At 43.4% G+C, this 27,547-nt stretch overlaps 3 protein-coding genes, 1 long non-coding RNA gene and 2 pseudogenes across 11 annotated transcripts; 2 read left to right on the top strand and 4 right to left on the bottom strand.

Annotated features, from left to right (window-relative positions):
* Nucleotides 1-1,210: 1,210 nt before the first annotated feature.
* Nucleotides 1,211-2,419, bottom strand: LOC103640668 (uncharacterized). The gene is made up of 3 exons (XR_559809.3): nt 2,088-2,419; nt 1,985-2,003; nt 1,211-1,749 (listed from the first exon to the last, which is right to left on the bottom strand). It is a non-coding gene; the product is annotated as an uncharacterized lncRNA (long non-coding RNA).
* A 33-nt stretch (nt 2,420-2,452) lies between these two features.
* Nucleotides 2,453-4,560, top strand: LOC103640667 (uncharacterized; annotated as a pseudogene). The gene is made up of 5 exons (XR_559808.3): nt 2,453-2,880; nt 3,017-3,259; nt 3,374-3,566; nt 3,684-3,860; nt 3,956-4,560. The product of XR_559808.3 is annotated as an uncharacterized protein (transcript).
* LOC124416937 (Rf1 protein pseudogene) lies at nt 4,296-7,968 on the bottom strand (annotated as a pseudogene). 3 transcript variants are annotated; one of them, NR_174979.1, is made up of 3 exons: nt 6,559-7,968; nt 5,950-6,117; nt 4,309-5,037 (listed from the first exon to the last, which is right to left on the bottom strand). The product of NR_174979.1 is annotated as an Rf1 protein pseudogene, transcript variant 3 (transcript). The 3 variants fall into 3 exon arrangements; NR_174978.1 differs by having other exon boundaries at nt 4,296-6,117; nt 7,515-7,968; NR_174977.1 differs by having other exon boundaries at nt 4,296-6,117.
* LOC103640669 (protein ROOT PRIMORDIUM DEFECTIVE 1-like) lies at nt 7,207-10,360 on the bottom strand. The gene is made up of 2 exons (NM_001319739.2): nt 10,029-10,360; nt 7,207-9,474 (listed from the first exon to the last, which is right to left on the bottom strand). The coding sequence occupies exon 2, from the start codon at nt 9,379-9,381 to the stop codon at nt 8,152-8,154; it is 1,230 nt and encodes a 409-aa protein (NP_001306668.1). The 5' UTR covers nt 9,382-9,474; nt 10,029-10,360; the 3' UTR covers nt 7,207-8,151.
* On the top strand, nt 10,265-15,139 carry LOC100383460 (Aladin). 2 transcript variants are annotated; one of them, XM_008663978.4, is made up of 15 exons: nt 10,265-10,716; nt 10,833-10,888; nt 10,993-11,163; nt 11,849-11,963; nt 12,074-12,173; nt 12,282-12,464; nt 12,923-12,981; nt 13,074-13,161; nt 13,239-13,314; nt 13,559-13,658; nt 13,761-13,812; nt 14,250-14,387; nt 14,476-14,563; nt 14,657-14,717; nt 14,796-15,036. In XM_008663978.4, the coding sequence occupies exons 1-14, from the start codon at nt 10,659-10,661 to the stop codon at nt 14,708-14,710; spliced, it is 1,338 nt and encodes a 445-aa protein (XP_008662200.1). In that variant the 5' UTR covers nt 10,265-10,658; the 3' UTR covers nt 14,711-14,717; nt 14,796-15,036. The 2 variants fall into 2 exon arrangements, with proteins under 2 accessions (XP_008662200.1, NP_001169579.1); NM_001176108.1 differs by having other exon boundaries at nt 10,537-10,716; nt 14,791-15,139.
* An 865-nt stretch (nt 15,140-16,004) lies between these two features.
* On the bottom strand, nt 16,005-22,707 carry LOC100381533 (uncharacterized). 3 transcript variants are annotated; one of them, XM_023301149.2, is made up of 6 exons: nt 22,207-22,707; nt 20,799-21,833; nt 18,688-20,674; nt 18,325-18,594; nt 18,170-18,218; nt 16,005-16,348 (listed from the first exon to the last, which is right to left on the bottom strand). In XM_023301149.2, the coding sequence occupies exons 2-5, from the start codon at nt 21,647-21,649 to the stop codon at nt 18,207-18,209; spliced, it is 3,120 nt and encodes a 1,039-aa protein (XP_023156917.1). In that variant the 5' UTR covers nt 21,650-21,833; nt 22,207-22,707; the 3' UTR covers nt 16,005-16,348; nt 18,170-18,206. The 3 variants fall into 3 exon arrangements, with proteins under 3 accessions (XP_023156917.1, XP_023156918.1, NP_001340322.1); XM_023301150.2 differs by having other exon boundaries at nt 20,799-21,695; nt 22,207-22,671; NM_001353393.1 differs by having other exon boundaries at nt 16,006-16,348; nt 20,799-22,114; nt 22,207-22,597.
* Nucleotides 22,708-27,547: the final 4,840 nt, after the last annotated feature.

Consider the following 27,547-nt stretch of genomic DNA (forward strand, 5'->3'; position numbering starts at 1 on the left):
CGGCAGCAGTCCGAACAGATCATATTATAGATGACATGGCTATGCTAGAAGGAGCTTGTTGCGCCCGATTGATCATCAATTAAAATTTATTTATTTATTTACTACTATAAATCATCATTTTTTCTGGTTTTCATCGTCATCGCTTTGTAAAAAAATATCTCAAGTTTTCTTTAGCCAAATCCTCTACTCTCTGCCCTTTCCGTTTAGGCCCGTTTTTTCGTGTTTATGTGGCCGGGCCAGACTTGTGCAACGAAACAAGCCCGAGAGTTGGAAGACTCGGTTTTCTAACTGTGCATGACGGTCTAGGCTTCACCAGGCGAGGCTGGACGACCCATTTGTAAATGTCTAAGCATGTATATTGCTAATATTGGTCCTAATACATGACATGTTTTCAGTGAGTGATTAATAAGCATTGGTCCTATAACGATATTCACTGTCATTAGTTCATGAATAATGATCTTAGCGGCGTGTACAACTCTGGATGATATAGCCCATCAATATACTCCATGTTTTCTACATCTACCTCTTGTTTTCTTCTTTTCTAAAGTAGACCATGTTTATCGTATCATGCATGTACAATACTGGCGCCACATTTATTGTGTCATTTATTACTAAAGAAGTTCACGCAAACAGAAAAGCCAAAGCACAATTGAATCATCAACAGAGAATCAGAGATTGGAGAATAGTAGGGAGAGTAAGACAAAGTATAGAAGGAACATGAAAGAGTTCCGAGAAAATATTTGCGTCGGCATACATGAAATATAAGTGTACAAAATAAATTTGTTTGCTTACGCGACATCGTTATATCCATGAAATAAGATTTTTGGTTAGAATATCCCGTTTTGCTCTTAAAATAATTTTGGGTTAGGATATTCTGTTTTTTTCTCTCAAAGTAGACTCAACACATGTCAACGTTTGCATGCGTTCTAAAAACTAAAAAAACTTTCTTGAGCTCATCGTACTCGCAGGGTGATAGGGGCCATGCCGAACATTTAGTCTCTATAGTCTATGCTACCAGGAATTATGGACAGCAGAGGTACAACTAACGTTTGCTGGCCCATATCTGTTGCTATATGGACAGCGAGAATGCTTCTCAGTTTGACAGGCACAGTGAAGAAAATGTATTTTAGTATTTAGGGCAGCATTAGAAATTATGTGTTGGTTATTGTGTGTTTAAGATGAATATATTTTTTGCATGATTCTCAGGATATGCATCTAGTAACATTTCATCCTTCAAAAGAGATTGATTGGCCGGGGGTGCTAGCTTTACAAATAGAGGGAAGGAAGGTGGGAGGAGGAGGAAGGAATGCAAGAAAAAAAAATTGCTTGCGAAGAAGAATTAATCCATCATATCTACCACCTAATCTAATCAGATAAGCTAGGCAGCATATTGTCCGAGTCGTACTCGACGCTCCAGTAGGTTTCTATGTGCTTTTCAAGGGACATGAAGTCCTCCGGACGTGGGGATTCAGGCCATGGGAGACCCGCCACCACGGCTTCTCCGCCTTCGTCGTCCCAGTGATCTTCTACTAAGCTGGGAGCACCCGCATCCAAAGCAACTTGGCAAAGCAGCGAGTCCTGGTCCAGTGCTTCGGCAATGGCTTCAAGCGCTTCTTTTAGTTCCTTCACTTCAAACACGCTGAGTGGCTTCCCCAGGTGGAGCTTCTCCTTGCACGTACCCAGGACCTGCTTCGCGGCGTGCTGCATTATGACAATGGCCTTGTCGGCGACCTCGTTCGGCTGCATCGTCTGCAACGAAAATCAATTCAATTCATATATAAGAACACAACAGACAGACCTCTGCACAAACTACTAAACAATCGCACGTCACTCTAGGTAGGGATAGTAATGGCCAACTAATTCTTCATAAAATGTTAAGTCCCTAAACAAAAATGAATACTCTAATCCTAATCCGACCCCCTTGTCTCTAGGGGGGAGGAGGGAATAGATCAGAGAGGAGGCGCGAACACGTAGGGGCACGGACCTCTGCACGACGGAGAACTCTGCAACACAGAAGCAACATCAGCTCGTCGCGCATGACGCGAATCAAGGAGGGAGGGAATAGATCTCGGGACGGAAAGACATACCTGAAGCAACCTTGGCGGGGCGGCGCTAGGGTTCGCCCAGGCCCGGGGACGGAGTCAAGTGGAGTGGAGCTGGAGATGACGCCGTCGGTTAATGGACAGGGGAATGGATTAATGAGGAGATGACAAAATGGGCCAACCAATGGCCGGCGATTCTGTCAAAGCCCAACAATGGCAGTTTCATAATCGCAGATTTCTCTCCACGATATTTCCATCTCCATCTCCACACCCTTGAGATGCTTGGGGTCGCTGTCTGGGCCGAGACAGCGGCGACTTGCACATCAGGAGAAGGACGACGACTACGACCCCCCATTGTCCTTGTCTAGACGCTTTTACCTTGTGTACCACCCCATGGCGGAGTCGCCGCATCATTTTGAGATATTTATGATCCCCTTATTAATGGGTGACCGTGATGCTCTGGTGTGTGATGCGGCAATGGGGGAGGTGTGAGATATTTATGATCCCCATGGCGGAGACGCTCTGGTGTGCCGACAATATCACTATTGACCTTGAGGAGCAAGAATGACCGCCATCAACATTCAGAACCCACGTCTTCTCATCAAGGAGATGGAGGTGGGAGGAGAGGTCCTGGATACGCCAAGGGGAGCCTACGGGACGTCCCCATGGCCGATATGCTGCGATAGGATGAAGGATGGTGGGGTTCTTGTAGGTGGACTGAAGGAATATCTCAAAACAATTAGGCGCTGCAGAAAAGGGTGGGTTTTATTTTATTGGTTGTGGAACAAGTTACAATGCTGCCTTAGCTGCAAGACCCTTTTTGTGGAAGAACTGACTGGTAAGCCCGGTCAATTACTCCAGCTGTGTTGCCTCTTTGTCTAGAAAAAAAAATTGGATTTTGTCAAAGCAATCAGAACTTAATTAATGATTCTTTAAGTTTTGCCTCTTTCTCCTTTGCTTTATCTGGAGGATAGGTATTCCTGTGACTATGGAGGTTGCAAGCGACTTGCTGGACAGACAAGGTCCCATCTACAGAGAAGACGCCGCAGTTTTTGTTAGTCAGTCTGGAGAGACAGCAGATACCCTCCTTGCATTGCTCTTGATTATGCTCTAGAAAATGGACCTCTCCGTGTTGGCATCACGAAATACTGTTGGAATCACACTGTCTAGAAGAACGCACTGCGGAGTCCATATCAATGCTGATTGCCGGTACAAAGGTTGGTCTATATAAGTTTTCCCTCCGTTTTATAGCTATCCATTTTCGTCATAACTGAAAGAAGGTATTCATTTTTTTTTTCCTGAAGTCCTAACAGCACCTGACAATCTTGCAGGCATATACAAGTCAAATAGTAGCAATGGTGATGATGGCGTTGGCTATCGGATCCGACCAATAATATATCTACTCGAGCTAGAAGGAAAATTATCATCAGTGGACTTAACAACCTTTCAAGTACGTCGAACTTACTAGATCCTTGTGCTATGGCTGCAGTCAAGCAAAAAGGCTGTTTCTGACGCATGCTTCAGGTAACGCTGAAACCGTGTTCTCGGGAAGAACCTGGTCAGTTTTGGTTGTGCTTAGTAACATGAAACCCCTGAAGGCTGAAGCTAGCTGGGGCTGGTTTCCCACCTCTTGCATTGCAGCAAGCAGCAGTCGGTGATCCAGCAGCTCCTCTCGCGCAAGGGGACGCCGCCGATAGTGATGTGCTCGAGGGGGGACGCCACCGCGCTGCTGTATGCCCCAGTGGATCCTGCAGAGTCATTGAAGTTCCGGAGGTTGCATGTTGTCTCCAGCCAGTGATTAACATAATCCCATTACAGGTTTGTTTGTCTAATTAAGCTTGTTCTGTCATCTGTTTTTTTTTGGTACAGTTCACTGTTCACTGAACAGATTCTGCTGTTTTTTTTTGGTTCAGTTGCTCGCGTACAATCTGACTGTTCTCCAGGGATTCGATGTGGACCAACCACGGAATCTGGAGAAGAGCGTGACCACGCAGTAGGTAGAGAGGTGGAAGTGGATGATGAGATGCGCGAACGATTTGTACCCCTATGTCGTGTTGTGTAGGGTTCTAGGAGAGAGCAAGCCGGCTATAGCTGTTGGTTAGTCATTTTCTTTTGTGTAATGTAATTATTACTGTTCTTGAGGTAGCTAGTACTATCATTACTCTACGTTAAACAAGTCGTTGTGAAATGCATGGTACAAAAGGTATCATTTGAGAAACAAGTGTGTTTTTCATACCGATTGGGCGATATAAATCTCGTAAACTTGTAATTCTGATCTCTCAAATTTGAGGCGTCTGGCAAAGGTACAAAATCAAAACCCTCAAAAATCTGACGGCAGAAATTTTCCGACGAACATTGTATCAGAGTTTTCTCTCCTTATTTCCTGTAAGAACATGACGGTCATTTCTTTTTACAGGGCATTGAGCCCCCTGATATTCCAGTACAACAGTCTAATACTCCAAATTCTAAAACAGGAGCTGAGATATTCATGTATGACATCTCGTCGGCGTCTTCTTCTGCCTCCTGTCCTCCGGCCTCATCTGGCCTTTGCTGCGGCCATACGTATTCATGTATGCCATATGATCGACGGCCTCCCCCTGTATAACCCTCCAGGGCTAATCTTGCTCTGGGCTTTCATGTGGATTTGGTGATATTGAGTCAGTTTAAATCCATAATAAATTAAAATCCACCTCAATACATCTCAATCCTATAACCGAACAAGGCCTCATCGTTGGTTGAAGCTCCAGCTATTCTCTAAAAATCAAATATGGTGGTAAGGATGAAGATGAACAGTTGGAACACTTTTCTGAATAGGTAAAATTTTCAGCCCACTCATGTGTGAGCCACCGTCAGCATTGGATCGGCTGTTCTTTTTATATCTGTAGTAGGGCCTCTTATCATTTCAAACTGATGGGTGATCTCAAGGACCTCAGGGGGTAGCTGAGAACACACTGACCTGAATCTTCGACGGAAGAAACTTGAAGATATCATAGATCTGCAAAGGGCACATGTCAGTTGAAGTCAAGCAGCTTATAAGCTATGAAAAGACATCTGCATAGGGCACATTGTGCCAGTTAAAGGCAAACAACTTACATATATTAGTTGAAGGCAAGTACCTTATAAGGAGGAAAGAAGAGTTGAAAGCTGGTTAGATGTATATGATTCCCAATAATAAATTTGACCTGTGCATATCACAATACTACTAATCACCGAATACCATGCATAAATGTCGATTAGTTGAGATCTGCAGTTTCTTTCCTGATTCAGCCTAGGAGTACTTAACAGTTTATTGGAACTAGTCTGATTCAGCCCTAGAGTAGCAAGGGAGCCTAAGCCGCAAGAAAATGTGTATTGTAGCAACCTGTGCATGTGTCCTGGTGTTAGTTTCTTCTGAACGGACATTGAACTTACAGTACAAATTTTCAGAATTTTGCAGCAGGTTCAAGCACAAGCACGCTTCATCATCAACAAATTAAGTGCAAACCAACCTTATTTGCTGAAAATGGATAATATGGTTTACGTATCACAAACCAGCAGGTTGATTTGAATTTAATTTATTGTCGATGAAGCGTGCTTGTGCTTAAAACTGCTGCAAAGTTCTAAAAAATTGCACTGTTAAGTTCAATGTCCGCTCTGAAGAAACTAACACCAGAACACATGCACAGGTTGGAACAATCCACATTTTTGCAGCTTAGGCTCCCTTGTTGCTCCAGTGCTGAATTAGACCAGTTCCAATAAGCCGTTAAAGTACTCCTAGGCTGAATCAGGAAATAAACTGCATACCTCAACTAATCGATATTTATGTATGGTACGCGAGCAATTGAACCAAAAAAACAGCAGAATTTGTTCAGTGAACAGTGAACTGTACCAAAAAAAAATATGACAAAACAAGCTTAGACAAACAAACCTGTAATGGGATTATGTTAATCACTGGCTGGAGACAATCTACAAACTCTAGAACTTGAATGACTCTGCAGGATCCACTGGGGCATACAGCAGAGGCGTCCCCCTCGAACACATCACTATCAGGCGCCCCTTGCGCCAGAGGAGCTGCTGGATCACCGACTGCTGCTTGCTGCAAGACACGAGGTGGGGAACCAACCAGCTTCAGCCTTCAGGGGTTTCTTGGTATTAAGCACAACCAAAACTGACGAGGCCCTTTTCGAAACATTTATTTGGCCAAAACAAAAGCATTTAAGAAAGTGGGAGAATTCTTCAAAACCTAGAAATACTTGTGCAAATTCAATTCTTGTACTTTCGACCAAAAACAAAAGACTTTGAAAAGTTTTTATCAAAAAATAAAAAACAAATGCTAAGTGATGCAAATAAGGTCCAAAATTTTATTGTTCAGACTATACACAATTTGAGTTGAATTGTTCTTACCTAGTATCTTATGGTCACTTAAATTATTAGCAAATTACTTACATCTCTAAAAGTTTTGTATTTGCTTTGGATGTGTTGGCATCAATCATCAAAATGAAGGAGATTCAAAGCGAGATATGGCTTAAAGACCTACCAATCGAACATTAACGAGCCCCCTGCAAGAAAACGATACTTTGTAGGGAGAAATCTTATGTGTTCCCTACAAGCCCCTTTGCTTGAGAAGAGATCGATCAACAATGTTGTGGTTGAATGCTCAAGTGAGAAATTCCTCTCATCAATTTTGGACAGGTACGTTGTAGCCCTGACCATTTCATTTTTCTCTAGTAATTCCCTAACCACACAATCGAGAATCAGGCTCACGGCCAGCATTCTCCATGGATGAAAACATATCATCTGCCTCCTCCACCAATCCTTTTATAAGATTTGTCATCATTATACTGTAAGTCACAACAGAAGGCACCAGCCCACTTCTCGAGATAGAAGCAAACAGATCCTTAGCTTCTTCAACTCTCCTGGTTTGAAACATTCCAGCTATCATGGTATTGAGAGTTTTGATATTGATCTTTACATTCATTGCACGTAATTCTTCAAAAAGCAAGATTGCTTCAACAGAGCATCTGTTTTTAAAATGTTCACTAAGACCTATGTTGTATGTCCATTTGTCCATTGTGATACCACTTTCAGTCATTTCGTGGAATTTCACCTTCGCAGGAACTGTTCTCCCTGCCTGAAATAACCCATCAAGTATGATGTTGTACGAAATAGTTGAAGGCTTTATTCCTTTATGCAACATTTCTTTGAAAAGACTCATCATCGATCCTTCCAATTTTACGATAGCCATTAACAAGTACACCATACACTACATTGTTTGGTTCAACGCCAGCAGACACCATAGCATCAAATACCCTTGATGCCTTCTCCATCTTGCCAACAAGACAGTACCCACCATCAGCATACTATGCATCGCAACAGTAGGATGCAGACCAACATTTACAGTTAAGTCAAATATATTTTGTGCGTCCATTACCCTTCCTAGTTTGCAAAGGTTGTTTATTATCGAACTGAAGAAAACAATGTCAGGACACATACCTTTATTCATGGTTTCCAAACCAATTCCTTGGCTTTCAGTAAACCACCATGAATACAAAAAACTTGAATCAGGCAACAGTAAGTAGATTTTTTGGGTGTTACTCCTTGATCAATCATATGATTAAATTTTTCCACAGCACCATCCATCTTACCAATTCTGTAAAGGGCACCAATCACTGTCAAATAGGTTACCACATCAGGTTTCACTCCTTGCTCTCATCTCATTGAAGATAATCATAGCCCTATCTAGCATTCCACAGTTAGCATATGCCTTGATCAGCATAGTAAAAATAGCATTGCTAGGTGCAATGTTGCCACCTAGCATCAAATTGAAGAGATCCATGGAGAACAGTGGCGCACGAGAGCGATGGAGGAGCAGGGGCAGTGAGCAAAGAAAGTCCACCAGAGATTGTGGTAAACTTCCTCTTTACAGAGTCCGAGCTGGGTGTTCGCGTGCCGGAGACGAGGCGAGGCTAGGCAGGGCAATGCCGCAGCTAGGCATCGCTTCACCCCGGGCAGACGATATCAGTAGGTATTTTTATATGTAGATATTACAGCAAGATCATGGTTGAGTTAATTGGTTCTTTCCATGCGTCACTTCTAACTCCATGTTCCAGTATGGAATTGCAGAATCCACCTAGCATATGTTATCCTGGCACCCATGGCTGCTTCCCAGATCATGCTCCTCAGCTGACCAAGTTGCACTATCCTGTTGGCATTCACCAACGTTACGAGATCCAGATAATACCAGGTCCAGCATCTTCCTCCGCACAATGTACACAGGGTTAGGCTCAATCAGATATCCTTTACTGTAACTATCCCTTAGGATGACTGTCTGTGTGCTTCCTTTCGTCGAGATGTAGAAAATGCCTGGATACTTGAGAAAAAATTCTCGCAGGTTTACCTCCATGGTGTACAATCTTCTGAAGTGTGACAGTCTCTCAAGTGGCATCATCCTTTCGACCGTCAGGCTCAAAAGCTCATGAAGAACACCAACAATGCGTTTCTCAAGCCGCTCCACGTTGCATATCGGATGCGAATCATTCTTCTCATAAGGTTTGGTGTAGGGAAGCCTCTGCCAGTTCTTGAGTTTCTCCCTGAAACCTTTTTGAACCTTAAATCCAGTTGGGAAGTTGATCGGGAAAGCATATTTTGTCTCTGATTCAGCTAGCCATTTTTCTGTGTACTCCCTTTTCCTCCACTCGTCGACCTTAGCTACAGCCAATGTTTCATCCCTAGAGAAAAGTGATAGAGTATCTGGGGATTTGAGAATTAAATCATGTCGATGGTTCGGCAGTATAGAGGACCTGTAATCATCAGGAAGCCCAAGCTCCCTTCTTATGAGCCATAACGCGTGCATGTTCAGAGTTCCATCCACAGAGAGCATGAGAAGTTTCTTCAGCCGCTGAACTACGCCGACCTCATTCTCCCTGACCACAGCGTCTTCCTCTGCGATCAAGTCGGACATCTTCTGCGTGACCTTGCAGCAGTGGTTCCTCTTGACAGGGTGCACGTAGGTCTGAAACACGTGGGGGTATTTCTTGAGGAAAGCACCGACCTCAATGTTCAGCCCGACCTCATGCCTCCACCTTGAGAGGAGCTGGAGAGACGCGTATCCGTTCCTCTGCTGAGATATCACCTCATGCAAAGCCAAGGCCAGCCTCAAGTTCCTCAGCTGAACCATTAGTTTGTCCAGCCTATGATCCCTCGTTCTTCCCTCAAGACGTGTTCTTGCCGAATCTACAGGCTTTCTCCACCTCCGCTGCACGCTGCGGTTAAAAGGACCGAGCTGAGTCGTCTCGCCCAACATCCGCGATAGCAGAGCGAGTGAGTGAAGGCTCCTTGCTCCAGATAAGATCGATGCCATTGTGTTTTTCACAGTTCAATTCTAAAAGATACGAAAATGCACCGAGAACCACATGTGGATCTCTAGAGCAATGGCGACTTGCTGGAGCTGCAACTGCAAGAAGGAAGGAGATTGCACGCGGAGTCAGTTTAGTAGACAATGGAATGGAAAGCACCAGGTTCGCATGAATGCACGTGGGATTGTTCTATTTACATGACTTGATAAGGTTCACTGAATAAAGAGGAGAAAAGAAAGCTGCTGATCAGTGGCGGAAATCATCCAGGGTAGGGGTGGGTGGGGGTGTGTGGGGAGGGGGTAAATAATTAAGGCTAGAAATCTTACTGGCGACATACCAAAATGTATACTAGGTACAAGGAAGAACACAAATAACAATATCAATTCTACCAAAGCAACATGTACAATGCTAAGAATCTTTTTTATATTTTCTCCATTCTAGCCTCCAGGCTCTGAGGTATGCAATGCGGCAACGACTGCTATGCAAGCAGTCCTTCTGTGCAAGCGTGCAAGCAAACCATCTGATCCATTAGATCGTGATTCAACCGTAGGTCACATTTAACACTTAAACCCTTCCACCACCCGCTCAATGCAACTAAATTAATCATTAAAGTAAAAATTTGCCAGATAAAAAGGGATGAAATATTGATTACCGGTGGCCAGTTAGTAGAGCGATGTCATGTCCTTTCTACTCTCTGCCTCAGCAGGTTTAGCACCAAGGTGCCCAGGCGGCCAAGCATGGTAGGGGCCAGGGGCCGAGCAGATTGTGCGGGCTCCTGCCGCTGCCGGCTGGGAGCCTGCCAGCCTGGGAGACTTGCTGCCTAGCCGCCTAGAGAGGGGGTTGGAGGGTTGACCGGCTGCCGGCTGGGACCGAGACGACGAACAGGCAAGCTGCAAGCTCCAAGCGGCTGCGGACCACAGTGGAGAGGGGCGAGGGGGGCGCTGGCAGCTTGCGAGATGCGTCGGCGGAGCCAGCAAGCGTGGGTGACGGCGGACGGAGAATGGTGGATCGAGAGGCGAGGTGCGAGGTGCTTTGGGCTGGGCCTTCAAGGCCTGGTTGTTTATGGGCTGGTTTTGTATGGGCTGCAGAGGCGAAAAACACATCCGCCCCTGGTCTGCCCGTCGCGCTCGCGCCTCCGTTCTCTCCCCGTTCGCCGCTCGGTTGCTTCCGCCGCCGCTTCCCCTGGCTGCCTCGTGTACTGGTCGAGCTCAAGCGCCCCATTTCGGGCTGGGTCCGGGAACCTCGAATCTATCTCCTAACCCTATCAAGCTAGCTAGCTGCGATGCCGAGCTTCCCTCCGCCGGGCGCCGTCACCATCTGCGAGATCAACCGCGACCTCGGTAAGCGCCCAGCAAATCCGCTGCCCCCCAACAACCACACACTCATTTTAACTAGCTGTAGTAAGCATTTCCGCTCGCTTGTTTGATTCAATCCGCCTCCCCCTGGCCTCTCGCAGTTGCGGTGGATGCCCTCTCCGACGACCGCGCCAAGGACGCATATGGGGATGTCCTCGTCAGTCCGCTCCCCTCGAACTCACTCTTCATCTGTGAACCACGTTGTGCTTGCCTGCCTGACGAGGGGCTCAAATCTGGGGCTTGTTGGCCGTCGTGTTGCAGGGGATGGTGTTCGCCCCGATTCCGTTCCAGCCGGAGGCTCTTCTTCTCGCCAGCCGCGAGCCTGCTGCTCCTGCCGCGGACCAAGTCGAGCCTGCTGACACTGTGCCCACCGCTGGTTTGGCAGCCACCATATCCGACTTCTTCAGGCGGATGGTCTTCCCTCCACTAGACGTGAGTTGGATCGTCCTATCTGAATTACTTATCCTCAATGTAAACTTTTTAGTAAATCATTACAATGATACTCACATTCGACCATTCTGGTTTGCAAGCCAAATAAATTTGAGTTACTACAATGCTGTTCACATTGGATTGTCCTATATTCCTAACTGAGATTCTGAGTTACTACAATTTGATGTTCCTCAAATTTGTCCCCAGAGATACCCGCGTACTTAAACCACTCGCTTGTGTGTAGATAAGTGAACTCCAGAATTTTATCATATCTTTTGTCAGTTGCTGGTGCTTATATCTACATACAAATACATGGTCATGCAACGAAAACTCTGTGCCCAAAGGCGAATGCATTGTCTGCTTCTCACTTCCCTAGTGCCACAGTGTGCTTTCATGATCTGATATATGTTGAATTGTTTTAACATAGTAAAATAACTTATTTCATGATTCAGGAGGTAACAATGTTACTCAGATTGCAAAAGCACAGCTCAACATAACTTGAAGGTTGATGTTGTATCAGAACTCCAGTTACTAATTCATCCAGCATACTTCCCAAAAAAAAATCTATCCTCCAGCTATTGTTCTTGGGATGAACACCCTAGATTTGCTTCCTGCTTGTACATTTCCTGTGTGATTTTTTACGAAACCATTACAGTCGTACTCAAATTCGATCATTCTTGTTTACCAGCCAAATCTGCTAGAAGAATTTGACACGCAGAAAGTAAGTTGGAATCCATACAAGCATTGCTTAGCATTCGTGTCTGGGAAGAACCAGGTTACTGTCCAAGACTTTGAGGACTCAGGTAAGATCGGCCTTGTGCCTATTTTGCTATGTTTTATTAGTTTATTTATGAACTGAACTCTATCCATCAGGTTAGTTGCAAAACATAACATTGGCCAATCTCTTTAACAGATGCTAAAGAACCATGCATTTTAACAAATGATCATCAAACGGATGTTAAGGCTGTTGAGTGGAGACCAAATAGTGGGAAGATGATTGCAGTTGCCTGCAAGTGTGTACTACTGCCACCTCACCATTTAACTTGAATCAATCCTTGTTGTCTCTGAATAATTTGCTGTCATACTTTACTTTTATATTGAAATCAGCATTTTCTTTTCAGAGGAGGGATATGCCTCTGGTCGGCATCATATCCTGGCAATGTCCCATTCATGAAATCTGGGGTCACTTCTTCTTCCTTTAGTGCCTTCCCTAGAGGTTCTGGTGGTCAGTGGATACTTGTGGATGTTCTTCGTGGCTCTTCTGCTGAGCTCGTTAGTGCACTTTGTTGGAAACCTGATGGAAGATATCCTTGATAAGTTTCATAGTGGCATTGTGAATTTTGCTGCTGCTTTTCATCTCTCCTTTTATTTATTTAACTCGCTAAACACCTCTGTATCATTTCGTCGGCAAAGAAAGCTAACCCAAATATACAACACCACTTACCCAACACAACACAAACACTCAAACCCATTATGCACAATGCAGGCATGCCATTGGAACAAAAGGAAAAAACAACCTAATAACCGACTAACCGAGGCAGGAGGCCATAGAAAAGAGTTTGGAGGTCTTTAGCCATGACTACTCACCGTTTCTCTTGTTTTAAAACTGTAAAATAACTAAAATACAGTGTGTGGCTAACTTCAAAAATTCTATTTTTGCCAAATTTACAGCACCATGCATACATAGATGTTTACAGTAGGTTTAGTCATTTGTGGGAAATTTCAACGGTTGAAGACATTTTTTTCCTTGACTGCTCTCCACATACTTGGCATCTGCCTCATGTAATAGTTCATCTTTCACAATTTGGGATGTGTCTCAAGGTATGTATACCAGTCCTTTTCTCAATACATGCAGTCAATCCCATTTATACAGAATTGTTGGCTATAATCTTGACACATTCCTTTTGCTTCAGGGTTGGGAACTCCTATACGGCGTGGATTAAGCAATATATCATTAGTGCGGTGGTCACCCAGTGGAGATTACCTTCTAGTTGCTAAATTGTATGGTCAATTTTCACTTTTCGTTTTCATTTCTTGTCGATAATATTTCCAAAAATTTAAATTTCATTTATTGCTAGTGATGGTACTTTTCACTTCTGGGAGACAAACACATGGACTTCAGAACCCTGGTCTTCGTCTAATGGATATGTGTCTGTAAGTGATATCTTCAGTCACAAATACCTGCTTTTGGAACATATGACATCATTTTTTTGCATTGCAATATTCTGTTGTTGTTCTTTTGCTGGAGCACAATTTTACAACAGTCCTTAGTTAAGAAGTGAGTACAATACTCTATTTGGCAACACAAATAATGTGCCCACTGCCCCTGTAAACCACATATAGTATATAATTGTGAAATTCTTCTCAATTTTGCTTAGTTTTATTGGGTTGCTGTCAGGGAGCAAATTGGGACCCAGAAGGTCGAGTTGCATTATTATCCTTTTCTAACTCGACGACGCTTGGTTCAATTCACTTCTCATCGAAGCCACCATCTTTAGGTATATAAAAGCAACCAATCAAATACTCTGTTGCTAAAGCTTTGTTGTTGTCTTATTTGTCTCAATTCTGATCGTTTGTTCTGTGCTCTTTATATCTTTCAGATGCTCACCTCCTACCAGTTGAACTTCCAGAAATTTCCTCCCTGATTGTTAGGTAACAACAGAAGCATTAATGTGGCTTCTGATCTCATGCGCATTTTATACTACATAGTTTTCTCTTCTTGCACGCTAATTTTGGCTGTTGACCCTTTTTTTAACTAACCCCATTCGCAATGAACGTGGTAACTTATTGCTGACGTAACTTTTGTGAAGGGAATTAGCTCAGGATTGTTATTGATTTACATAGCATAGGACCATAGGTTTGTAGGGTTGTAAGGAAAGAAAACTCACATGAAACAACCTAAAAGGCATAAAATCATTTAATTTCCTTAGAATTCTGTCTTCAGATTCCGCTGTCTGCTGTCGCGCACCACATTCTTTCATTCTGAAATGCGCTTTGTTTTTTTTGGAAGTCCATCCATCCATTATAATAGCACAGAATCTTACTTCCACTCAATAATGATTAATGAATGCTTTGACTGGTTCGTATAGCCGAGGCATAGAGAAATTAGCATGGGACGCATCGGGGGAACGTCTGGCACTGTCGTTCAGAGATGGAAACGAAATGTACCGTGGCCTGATCGCGATATATGACGTGCGGAGATCTCCACTCGTCTCACTATCACTAGTGTAAGAGCAGATTCGTTTCTTTTACAGTAAAACTGTGCTCCATTGACTTTCCGTAATCACCACTAAATCCGTCGAAATTCACGACTAGTGGGTTCATCCGGGGACCTGGAGAAGGAGCAAAGCCGCTCGCCTTTGCTTTTCATAGCAAGTTTAAGCAGGGGCCATTGCTTTCCGTGGTAAGATATCGTGGGTTCATTCGTTTCTAATACAGTGGCATCCTTTGCTTTTCCTACCTTTTTGTTCACATGTGGTTCTGACCGTTTACGCAGTGTTGGAGCAGTGGCTGGTGCTGTACGTATCCGCTGATACTTCGTCCTCGTTGACTCCAGTGTAAGTTTCCTCGGGCCGACTGAAACTCCCAGTTACCTCCGTCCGTATTGACTAGTTCTCTCTCGTTGTCTAGCGTAGCACCTCGCCGGTTCAGGACTGAATGTTGCTGACGACTTGGAAGACCGAACGCTTCGATGTGCCTGCTAGGAGAAATGCAAAGCTCGAGTTGCTGCATTGTGACGTTGTGGCTCGAGAAATGGCGCCCTTTTGGACAGTCATCTCCAGATGTGTTTGATTGGATATGTATGTATGCTTATGCTGATTTTAGCGGGGTTTTTTTTCCCTCTGGCCATACATGGATCGCCCTTTTGGACAGTCATCTCCAGATCGCCCACGCTAGTTTTTTTTTATTATTTTAGAACTCCAGCAGGCAGAAGCATGCCATATTGCCCCACGGGTTGAACCGAGGAGGCCTTCTCTCTACCACCATCACCAGATGCAAAATCTGGGATCGTCAGTGCTGTCAAAAAAAAATTATAGCAATCTGAAAACTTCATTAACCTTCGCATAACATTAAATTGCTGGCGACCAAATTTGATATAACGTCTAGAAAATTATACAACCAAATCAACTTTTGACTATCAGAACCAATAGTAGCAAGATGATGTGCTACCTTGTTACATATTCTAGGTGCAAACAACACCTTAACATCATTGAAACATGACAAAATCAGGAACTTAAGCCCCCTAATAATCACTCCATTATGCGAATCATCCCAATCATTCGACGTGAGAGTATCTCGAAGACACTTACAGTCTGTTTCAATCTCCAGAGTTTTTCAATCTCCAGAGTCATCTGCTGTCAATCTCCGTATGCATGCAGTATGTTTACGTGGGTCTCCTGTGTCTGGGATTGTGCTGTCAAAGACTGCATCTCTTCTCCTGCGTCAGGCAACCCTCCGCTGACCGGCACCGCCTGCATATAATTTCATCATCCGTGTTAGATGAACCTGCATATATTCAACCTGATTGGATGGATGCACGTATATGCACAGGCTGGTGCCGTTCTGGCCAGCCAGATACAATAATTTTGAGTGTATTGGTGAATGCAGCTTAATAACATCAAAATGGTTTATTTTACATCCACCGATGCAGACTATGACTCCCGCATATAAGTAACCAAATATAATCTCAAATAAAATCAATGTATGCGGTGATCCAAGATGAGATAGTACGAGTAACTAGTCGGGCGGATTGTGAACACCATAGATATAACAGAGACGAGCTACAGGAGCTTGCACCAAAATCCCACACACGTTGGCGTCGAGAATTGGGTTCACACCATACATATCTCCATCCAGAATGATCACTTCATTTAAGCATTTAGAGTTCAAATACAAAGATAATACCATCCTTATCTTTCAAGCAAATACACAATGGCCCGTGCCATTAAAAGTACACTTCACACAAAATCAACACAAGATAGTTTCGAGAAAATATATGACAGCTTATAAAAACAGAGACTGATACAGATAACACATGAACTGCATCACTTGGGTCCGTCTCCCTCTTCAATGTGATTTTAGACTAAGAACCACGAATCTAATTAACAAGCCATGCCAATTGCCAATGCTTCTAATCATCTTGCTGAACAGGACCTCTCTCTTTGGTACTTAAGCAACTCACATTTACCTGAAATATTGATTTGTATATATAGTAAATAAGTTGAAATGCAAAGGATGGAGCAACCATGTAAAGGAAAAATGCAATCACAGAATTTCTTCAAGCAAAGAGTAATGATACAAGTTTTTTTTTTGGCCAATAAACATGTCTAATCCAAAACGATTCAGTTTAGTGAAAGCACTTTTACAAGATTAAAACATGAGCTATTGAGCTACCATCGAGGTATATGATATATTTCTTTCTTTTGGTGCTTTGATTAGTTCCTTTCACTTAAAATCATCTTAGGACCTATCAGACCACTTAACATGTTAACATTTATTTTCTAAAAAACAGCATGCTTTTTATCAGGGTACCATAAGGAAATCAGTTTGATTAGCATACGTGGTGCATTTTAGTTGGTTAGCTATTCAACACAAGTAATCTATAAATCAGCTTTTATACAAAACCTTGACGTCTACTAACTGAAATGAGAACCAAAGTAGCTTAAAAAATATTTGGAAACTTTGTTTCAAAAGAAAAGAAAAGAAACTACATGAGGAATAACACTGCTCCTGGTCCTGATGGATTTACAGTGAAATTTTTTAAGCCTTTGTGGCACCTGATAGGTGGTGACGTCAAGGAAATGCTATGCAGGCAAGCTAGAACTATGGAGTTATTATCCTATTTCCTAAGAGCAAGCCAGCCACCTCTATTAGACAATATAGGCCTATTTGTTTACTGAATGTGATCTATAAGATCCTTACTGAAATGCTTAGTCTGAGGTTAACAGTTGCAGCAGATCAAGTGATAAGCAAATACCAGACAACTTTTGCAAGATGTTCTCCATGAGTGCTATAAATGTTTCTGGAATTATTTTAAGGCTTGATTTTTTAGAACGCATATGATAAGGTGAATTGGAACTTTTTGGAGGAGGTACTTCAAAGAAAATGTTTTTTTCTCTAATATATGGACAGGTTGGACCAGACAGGCAGTTCAGTGGGACAGGATAGCTACTGATTTGAGTGGTGAGAGAGGTGACAATTTTAGAAATTTTAAAGGTCTCAGACAGGGGATCCTCTTTTCCCTTTTTTGTTCAACTTAGTGACAGATGCTTTATCTGCCTTATTAGAGCTAGAAGAGGTTGTCCGCTAAAGGGCTTAATTTCAGAGTTACTTGCAATATGATGATGATACAACCATTTTTTACAGAACTCAAAAGGTAACCAGAACAATATTAGAGTTATTGTTTCTTGTTATGATGCAATGTCAAGGATGAAAATCAACTTTGAGAAGTGTTAAGTTTCTGTTGTTGGGGCTGAGGATCAGGAGAAAGAGAGGATAGCTAAACTTCTTCATTGCAAGGTGGAAACTTTTCCTATCAAATATTTGAAGATTCCTATGAGTGATTAAAGCACAGATGAAATTCAGTGACAAGACTCAGAAGAGGTTGGGTAAAGAAATCTACTGTAATTGAATCCTGCCTGTCAAGCATTCCTATGAACACAGTGGGGGTCTATCACTTGTATGAGGAGAATTTCTAGATGCTAGACTCAATCAGATCTCTTTTTATGGAACTAGCAAGAAAAGGAAGTATCACATGACAAGGTGGGAGGCCCTGAACAGACCCAAGGAGTTTGGAGGTTTAGGCTTCATGGAGGTTAGAGCTATGATTGTCTGTCTCTTGGTGAAGTGGACAGACAAATAATGAAGGTTAGAAGCAAGAGTTGAAGATGCAACAATTGCAAGCGAAAAATAAGCAGGTACTAAAACTTATACATGGCATTGGAACGTGATAACTAGATAGAGTAATTAAATTAATTTAAGAGTGTAGATCATCGGCATGTACACGTACCTGCTCCTGGGTTGGAAGGATCTGACAAACCGAGCCATCAATTCCTGGGCTGGAGTTTGGGAACGAAAAATAAGCGTTGGTGTTAAGTTATACCGTCAAAGCTAAGGTTTCCATTAATTACTGAAAAAAGAAAATTCCATGCAGCTAGGACGAACCTCTGTGTTGGGATGGTCAGATGAGGAGGAGGCCATTCCGTCGGTGTTTGTTCTGATAAGTTCAATACTTGGATGGTTAGGATGAACCTCGGCTGCATGTCTAAAAGCTGCTTCCACTTTCTGCACCTCACACATGCTGGCACCCGAACAGTCGATGAAAATAATGGCTTTCTGAAGATGTCGATACCTCCGCAGCTGGCTGATGAAGAAAGCATCAGATTTATCCTTCATCGTGCGCACGCAGCAATCCTTTTCAATGTGTCGCCGAAGCTGAGAATTGAAGTACACAAACATAAACACACACACATATATATAATTAAGACAGCGTATTTTCTTTAGCAGATTCAAAGAGAACAGCCTCACCAGAGCCTCCCGCCCTTCGTCGGATAGGATAGCTATTTCATATGCTCGATTCATTTTTATGGTTGGACGGTTGGCATGATTTTCCACGGCACGCATGACCACGGCCTCCACCTCCTCCACTTGTGTGACAGTAGCACCTACGCAGTTGACTTTGACTATTACTTGCTGAAGTAAAAGGACGTTATCCAGGTCCAAGTCAAGATCCTTCGTTGGGAACTGCTCGAACGGCACACCATTGTATGCCCAACAATAGTACCCTGCAAAAACTCTAAATTGCAGCACTTCGAGCCTTGGCATGGCGCCCTTACGAAACTCGAACGTTGTGCCCACTTTGCAGAACCTCAGATTCCTGAAGTCGTCTGGGCCAACAGTATACCTTGGAGGCCAGCTGAGACCATCTAGCGTGAGGTACTGGAGCTCTGGCAACCTCGCTAGATTATCTAGGTCCTGTGCTTCAAGAGTGTGCACCATCAGAGATAAGTAGCAGAGGCGTGGCAGACAGGAGCGGTTGATCCATCGAGGCTGTCGTGAGAAGACGATGATGCCTTCAATAATCAGGCGCCGGAGCTGCCTTGGTGGCTCCCAGTCTCCCCACATATCGCTTCCCCACCGTGTCATTTTAAACAAAAGCGTTAGTTCCTGGAGTCCCCGCAGATTGGACAGAGATTGCACCAATGCTTCTTGCAAGCTCTCCTCTAGCTGCTCTGAAAAGGTGATGTCGACCACCCTCAACCTCGTCAGCTTGCCAAGCTCTGCCACTAGGGCTTGGGTGGCACTCCGGCCAACTACCCTACGTAGTCGTAGCTCCTCCAGGGACGTTAGGTTCCCCATCCTGTCAGCTGGCAACCTTTCGAACCCCTGGGCTATCAGGCACATCAACCGTGTAAGCGAGCAAACAACCGGTGGCAGCTCGTCTAGTCCAGTACGGTCTAATATCAGTGTCTGAAGAGACCTCAGATGCCCAATTTCCTTAGGGAGCTCATCAATAGGCGTGTATACTATCTCTAGGAACTTGAGATGCAACAGCTTCCCCAGATGCTTTAGGCTGATGGGTACGTAGCTCTTCCCCAGATGCAGCACACGGCAAACCCTGAAGCTATCAATTGGGGCCATAACCTCAATATTACAATCTATAATGCTAAGTGATCTCAACACCTCTGGCATGTCGATGGTTTCTTCAGGGAAGCGCTGCACACGTTGATTTCGGACGGCCAGCCGACGTAGCTTGCAGTCTGAGCGAGGCACACATGTTTTCTTCTCTCTTCTTAAACTATCCCGAGATGAATGTTGCCCGCTAATGGTAATGAAGTCTTCATCCTTGGACAACTTACAGATGAGATCAAACACAATGTCGTGAATACGGAACCCTTCTACAAACCGATCATTTTTGTCCTCTGTCGGCTGGATCATGCTTCTATTCACAAGCTCCTTGAAGTATCTTTCTCCAACCTTAAATAGGCTACCCTCTTCTTTCTCAAGATGAACTAGACCTTCACCTATCCACTTCCATATGGTAGAGTTTGTATCAATGATACAGTCTTCTGGATATATGCTTAGTTGCAGCAGACATGGCTTGAGATAAGGAGGCAGATCATAGTAGCTGTATGACATTATCTTTGTTGTATTGTCTTCATTCCCAAGACCAATCTTGTCGTACACTTCTGACCACTCCTCACGTGATCTTTCAACCAACAAACTAGCTATTGCAATGATAGCCAATGGTATGCCGCCACATTTATGTATGATTTTACTAGAGAGTTCACCATCAAGGCTTTCTCCTTCCTGACTCTCTATTCTTTTGTAGAACAATTTCTTGGAGTTTGCATTAGAAAGAGGTTTTAATCTATAAACCTCTTCTAATTTCGTGACAATCCCAAAATTACGAGTAGTCATGATTATTCTACTTCCACAATTATTGTCCTTCAAGGCATATCTGATTGCTTCCCATGAGTCAACATCCCATATGTCATCAACAACGATCAAGTACCTATATATAATTGACACAAGAGTGTAGAGCTATGAAGAACTTAGCAAATTAATTGGTCGCCATATATATAAACCTATAAACGTTTGAACTAAAACTAGACAGAGAACGAATGACATGGGCGTACCTCTTGTCCTTCAAGAATTCATCCAGTTCGTTTTTAAATTGTTCTAGATCCCATCTGGCCATGTCAACTTGTTTATACTCACGATCAAGTTTCAATAGCATCTTCTCGAATGTCCTATTCAGATTAGGAGTTCTACCAATAGAAATAAAAGCAGAACAGTCGAATTGCTTCTTAAGCATGTCATGCACTGTTTTGGCTAGAGTAGTCTTACCTAGTCCTCCAACCCCGACTATAGACACTATCTTTAGAGCCTGATGGGACTCAAGTGCATCATCATCTTTGGTCTCCATAGACAGCATCCTAATGACTTTGTTCCTTGACTTCTTGATGCCAACGAGATCTGTCTCTTTCTTGTACAGATTGATGACACGAGGGTCGATGCCGGTGCTCGCGGCGAGATCAGCGCCCACACCCCTTACCGTGTACTTGGCACGAAGTTCAGCTAACTCGTTGGAGAGTTTCTTGATGTCTTTGACCTTGTCGGAGATCTGGCGCCGATCCTTGAACTTCTTCATCGACATCACGTCCTTGACCATGGCAAGGGTCTTCTTGAAGAATTTTGAGTCGGCGGCAGAGTCGTCACCACCAGCCACACGCAGGATGAAATCGTCGACGGCGTCCTCCATGTCATACGACAGGTCCCGGACCTTGCGTGCCCAAAGCTTTTCCACCTCGGTGAGCTGGTCAGGTGGAACCCGGGACGCGTCGATGAGAGCGGCGTTCATCATCACAAGCTCCCTGGAGAGAGACTCGATGTCGGGCTTGAGGCCCTTCTGCACGACATACTCCTCCATGAGCAGGTCGCCTAGCTTAAGGGCCAAGCTGGTCATGGCCCCCAAGGCGAGCTCCATACCTCACCACCTCGACCTTGTGTTTCTCTTGCTAATTGCTTGGTACCTGCTCGTTGGGTGCAGATATATTACAGGTGAGAGTGAGACTAGTGATGTGGTGGTGGACGAATCCAAATGTCTTCACGCGCATCTCGCTACCATAAAACAAATGGTAATGACGGAGGAGCTGTCATCACGCATATGGCTGGAAATGACGAAGCAGCTGTGTAAGGGGCCAAGAAAGATTAGGAAAATAATAATAGTACATGCTCGTTGGGTGCACATGGTAGGTGCGTGCGACTACGGATGTGGCGCATGAAGAGCAACTCCGAGAGCTAATCTAAAGTTATTAGCCAAATTCCATAGTTTAGCTATTTTGTAAAATAGAAAACTCCTAAAAAAAGAAGAGATCTATAACAGCCTCGGTATTTCTCATCTTCGATATTGGAAAGATGTCAGGTCACGGAACCACCACCAAAATTTCACCTGCTCGGATTTGGAACTCATGATTTCAATAGACTGCATAGATGGCAATTAATTCCATAGAAATTACTTTCTCTATTGCAAATTGGACTCACCGGAGTACATGTTGAGGAACTCGCCGTCGTCGGCCTGCTTACGCCGCATTCTCCAACTATGGCAGCCCCACTGACTCATGTTCCTCCATTTGCCTGACTCTAGGACAATGGGAAGCGAGTAGAGGGCATCACCGTTCGGATCTCCCTGGCGCTCAGACAGCATACCCTCTTAACCATGTTTCTGGACACAATGCCTCCGATAGTGGGTGGCGAGAGCAGCGGCGGGGAACAGAATGAGGCAAGAGACGACCCGACGGGGAAGCCATAGGTAGCGGCGATGACGGTGGATGGAAAGAGGCAAGACACAACCTGGGAACCAAGAGGTGGCATCGGTGCTAGCGTTGGCAGCAGCGGCGACAGAGGGGAGGAGGCGGGAATCTTCCGTGTGCGTGTGGGAAGAATCTCGAGAGCGCGAGAAGGAATCGTGTGTGCGTGGGCGAGAAGAGCGTGCGGCTGGGAGATGGCGAGTCCCGAAGGCTAGCCAAAGATTTTTTTTCAGATAACGAAAAAAAAAGTCCGGGCTTTCTCCTCGAAATAGGTTAGAGACAACACAAATTGTTATACTACAGTATTATTTAGAGGGACACATCACACTTAGGTCCCGTTTGTTTAGTTAAAAGTGAATTCTATTCTAATAATTATAACTTAGACAAAACTAATTGAGTTAATATATTTATTTATGTAATGTATTTCTATATTATCCTAAATCATATCGGATAGATAGTTATATACTATATTTATGTTATGCAGAAACAAGTAGAAGGGTGTGCTATAAATTGTATATTAGAAAAGTAACATGTAAATCTATAGAATTAATTTCTATCTCTCGCCCCCATGAATTTGAAATAGGCTTATATATACACTTTGAAAGTTGTGGAATGTCACATTCTAAAAAAATAGTCTATTGTATTAGTTAAATTCCAATTCCTCAAAACGAAGGAAAACAAACGGGCCCTAAAGGTTTTTGAAATTTTTTAAAGCCACAAAGATGATTACAAGACAATCCTATTAGAAAATCTCCAACCAAAATTAACACAAAATTGCAAGACCACCGATTCCAGGCGACGACAAACATTCTTTATTAAAACACCATCAGCTTCATCCTTTTGTAGTTGAGCCCAGAATTTAAGCCAATGTGTACATCTGAAAAGAACCTGCAGATAAGTAAAACTTGAAATATTATTAAAAACTAAGGCATTCCTACTTATCCAAATAGCCCGGCAAAACACTGAGGCACTTGTAATAATAAGACACTTAGTTCTTAAATCAATACCGGTGAGCCACGTACTAAAAATATGACGAACAGACATATGGTGTAAGCTTTGTGTCCAGCTTTAATATATAGAAATTCCAATTTATTTTGGTTAGGTTATCCTTAGTTAGAATAATCCCTTTAACCAAACACCACAAAAAGATTTTAATCTTTAGGGGTAAATTCAATTTCCAAATCAGCTTGTGATTAAACATTTGACCGTAATTAATTAGAACCTGATATATTGATTGCACCGTGAAGATGTTACCCTTTACTTAAAGACATATGTATTATAGCTCATCGGGGTGAGCACCACCCGATTAACAAGATCATACCACATAGCTATGTTCTGACCCAGAACATCCTACGAAACGAAACATTGAGGGGGTCGTACTCAAGATAGATGCAACTGTCTCACTTTTCTGTCTCACAATATGATATAGTGAAGGATATTGCTTCATTAGTGGTTGGTCTCCCAACCACACGTCCTCCCAGAATCTTATTTGTTCTCCATTACCTAAAATGAAAGATCCTAGGTTTAAAAAGAAATATTTCACTTCCATAATTCCCGACCAGAAATGAGAATCACCTCCTAAAGGATACTTTTGACAAGGTGTGCCTCTTAAGGTATTTATTTCGCAACATACTTTACCAAAGTCCATCCTCATTAACTAGCTTGAAAAGCCACTTACTCAGCAAGCATTTATTTTGTAAATCTAAGTTCTTAATACCTAACCCCCTTGATCCTTAGGTTGGCAAAGGATATTCCATCTAGCAAGCATGTATTTCTTCTTATGATTTTCACCTTGCCAGAAAAATCTAGATAAAAATAATCCAATCTCTCGAGTACACCCCTAGGAACCTCAAAGAAAGACAGCATAAACATAGCCAAGGTGGTAAGTACCGAATTAATTGGAACAAGGCGACCCCCTCCTTTCCAACCTATCACACCCGGGTTTCGGGGCACTAAGACCCAGACGGGAACGTAATCACCAAGTGTGCTGGGACCGAGTCTCACACATATGATGAATCATGGCACATGATCGAATGTCACATCTTTACTATGTAATAGTAGTTCTATACAAAATAAATAAATAATTACATTATAAGGAGACAATGGTCCAGCAACCCAAAGTTGATTGGGAGACGACGACCTAGACCTCTCACGAACTCGTCACAGCATCCTCCATGCGTCTCATCCTGCGGTACCTGTTCTTGACCTGTGGGGGGTGTGAGACATCAAGAGTGAGCTCACATACGTTCATAGCTCAACAAGTTGTGGGGAATAATGTGCATGAACTCGCCAAAGGTGGGAGCTCACGTGAAGTGTAAGGCTTACCAAAGAGGATGGTTGAAGTTGAGCATTGCTTTTAAAGTTGGTCAAAATTTTATTAGCAATTACTAAGTATAAGTAAAATATCAACCCAATTAAGTAGTAGAACAAAAGTAATAACAACACATGCGATGCAATGCATATGACAAATTGAATTTAAGTTCCATAAATTAATCATGTGAGGGTCCGAGCTGCTCATGACCGTGAGCACGACTAGTATACTAGTTTTACACTCTGTAGAGGTTGCACATCTTTACCCACAAGTCATGTTACCCATCTGCCACGGGGTTGTACGGGCCCCATACACCTCTACCAAGGAAGCGAGGCAGGGTAACACTACGAGGCCTTTACAAAGTTCCACTAGCTTCAGAAAACCCGCTACAGTTTATAGGAAGCTCCAGTGCAGGGATCCCTCGCCTGACCGCCATTGCAGCAAAATCAACCCAAGGACCTCCCTACACTGACCACTCCCCTACTGCCATTGCCCCTTTCGGGTAAAGTAGTCATCCACTAGTTTTCCTAATTAATCAGCCAAGGGCGTCCCATTAAACCCTTGTGGTAGCACTGTTTTCCCGGGTGGTCGCTCCATGTTCCAATTAACATAATGATCTTATCATAAACAGTAAATAACAACTGATAACAAAAGTATGAATAATGTGTATCTCAATGCCCAAATCCACATATAGCACTAGCAAGTACTACCCAAAAAGTTCAGTGGTAAACAAGGCATAAAGATAGTCAAACTGGGGTAACCTGGTCCCATCCAAATTAACTTATGCAAATCATTATGATTAATCAGAACATGACTGGGTAGAAAGAAGTGATCAAGGGCACAACTTGCCTGGCACTTGAGATTCCAGGTACCAACTTTGATAGAAGACGCGGCCCGATCTTTCGTGAGATACGATAACTTGATTGAGTGGAGATCTCGACGTTGATGATCCAAGGCTCCGAGCGAACGGTTCCTCGCAATCACTACACCACGGCTACGTTGGTTATCACTCGTGACACATGAGTGACCTTGCCACGAAGGCTTATCCCTGCAAACGCAATCAAGAACACAAGCAAGAACAAGAAAGAAATGCAACCAAAATTGTATTGATTACGGAATGGGGTCTCACAAACCGATGACGGCGCCACTGTTCGATGACAGAATTGATCTAAGCAAAACCCAAACCTAATGTGGCGGCGTCTGCTGAATAAATAGAGTATTAGGGCGTGTGTGACCCCTAGATTCGCCCCTAATGGGCTTCGACGCGATACACGGCCCAATGGTCCAACAGACAGTGTCGCAGCACCAAAACAGAATCTGAACGCTGAATTGTTTCGATGAATCCTATTGACTCCGGATGAATTTTAAGGTGGAACCAGTTGAGTTGGTTAGATAATCTCTTTATCTTTCCAACCATATCAATTGCTTTGCAATCGGAGTCCGGATGCATCTTGGGCGTCCATTTTAGTGCAGACTGGTCCTAGACCCCGAGATTGAGTCACAGCCGAGTCAGACTTGATCTCCTTCCTGTTGTGGGCGCCCTTGCTGCTCCTCTTCAACACCTTGGCCTTTCCCAAGTCCTTGCTGGTTCTCTCCAAGGTTCCTAATCATCAAAACATCCATGGCCCCAAGCATAAGCTTCGAAACACAATTGACTAGGGTAGAACGTACCTGGAGATTTAGCTGTCGTGCACGCGATCGTGTTATCAGTCCATGCATTGTATGTATAGAAGTGATGTCCTCATCATCCTCCCCCTCTTGAATTGGAGTCGTGCTCGACTCAATCTCATCTTCGTCACCCATATATGGCTTCAAATCTGAAATGTTAAAGATGGGACTAACCCCAAAATCTGGAGGCAACTCAAGTGTATATGCATTATCATTAATTTTTGCAAGAACTTTATAAGGACCAGCAGCTCGTGGCATAAGTTTAGACTTTCTCAAATCAGGAAACCTATCCTTTCTCAAATGAACCCACACCAAGTCACCAGGTTCCAATTTCATTTCCTTCCTACCTTTATTAGCAGCAATACGATTCTTTTCATTCATCTTTTCAATTTGCAACTTAGTTGTTTCATGTAACTTAAGAATGAATTCAGGACATTGTGTAGCATCGAAGTTCACTATTTCAGAAGTTGGTAAAGGCAACAAATCAATTGGAGCACGAGGATTAAAACCATATACTACCATAAATGGACTAAGCTTGGTTGTGGAATGAATTGATGTGTTATAAGCAAACTCAATATGTGGCAAACATTCCTCCCACAACCTCAAAATATCCTTCAAAACAGCCCGCAACATGGTAGATAAAGTGCGATTAACAACCTCTGTTTGCCCGTCAGTTTGGGGATGACAAGTAGTAGAAAACAACAACTTTGTTCCCAATTTAAACCACAAGGTTCTCCAAAAATGACTTAAAAACGTAGCATCCCTATCAGAGACAATAATATTTGGCACACCATGCAAACGCACAATCTCAGTGAAGAACAAATCAGCAACATGTGAAGCATTATCAGTTTTGTGACAGGGTATAAAATGTGCCATCTTTGAAAAATGATCGACAACGACAAAAACACTATCACTCCCCGTCTTTGTTCTAGGCAATCCCAAAACAAAATCCATAGAAATATCCTCCCAAGGTGCACGAGGAACAGGAAGAGGCAAATAAAGACCATGGGGGTTAAGTCGGGACTTAGCTTTGTTCACGTGGTGCAACGAGAGACGTAGCGCTCAACATCATGCCGCATCCAAGGCCAATAGAAAT

The sequence above is a fragment of the Zea mays genome, chromosome 10, assembly GCF_902167145.1.
Source record: "Zea mays cultivar B73 chromosome 10, Zm-B73-REFERENCE-NAM-5.0, whole genome shotgun sequence".
Lineage (NCBI taxonomy): Eukaryota > Viridiplantae > Streptophyta > Magnoliopsida > Poales > Poaceae > Zea > Zea mays.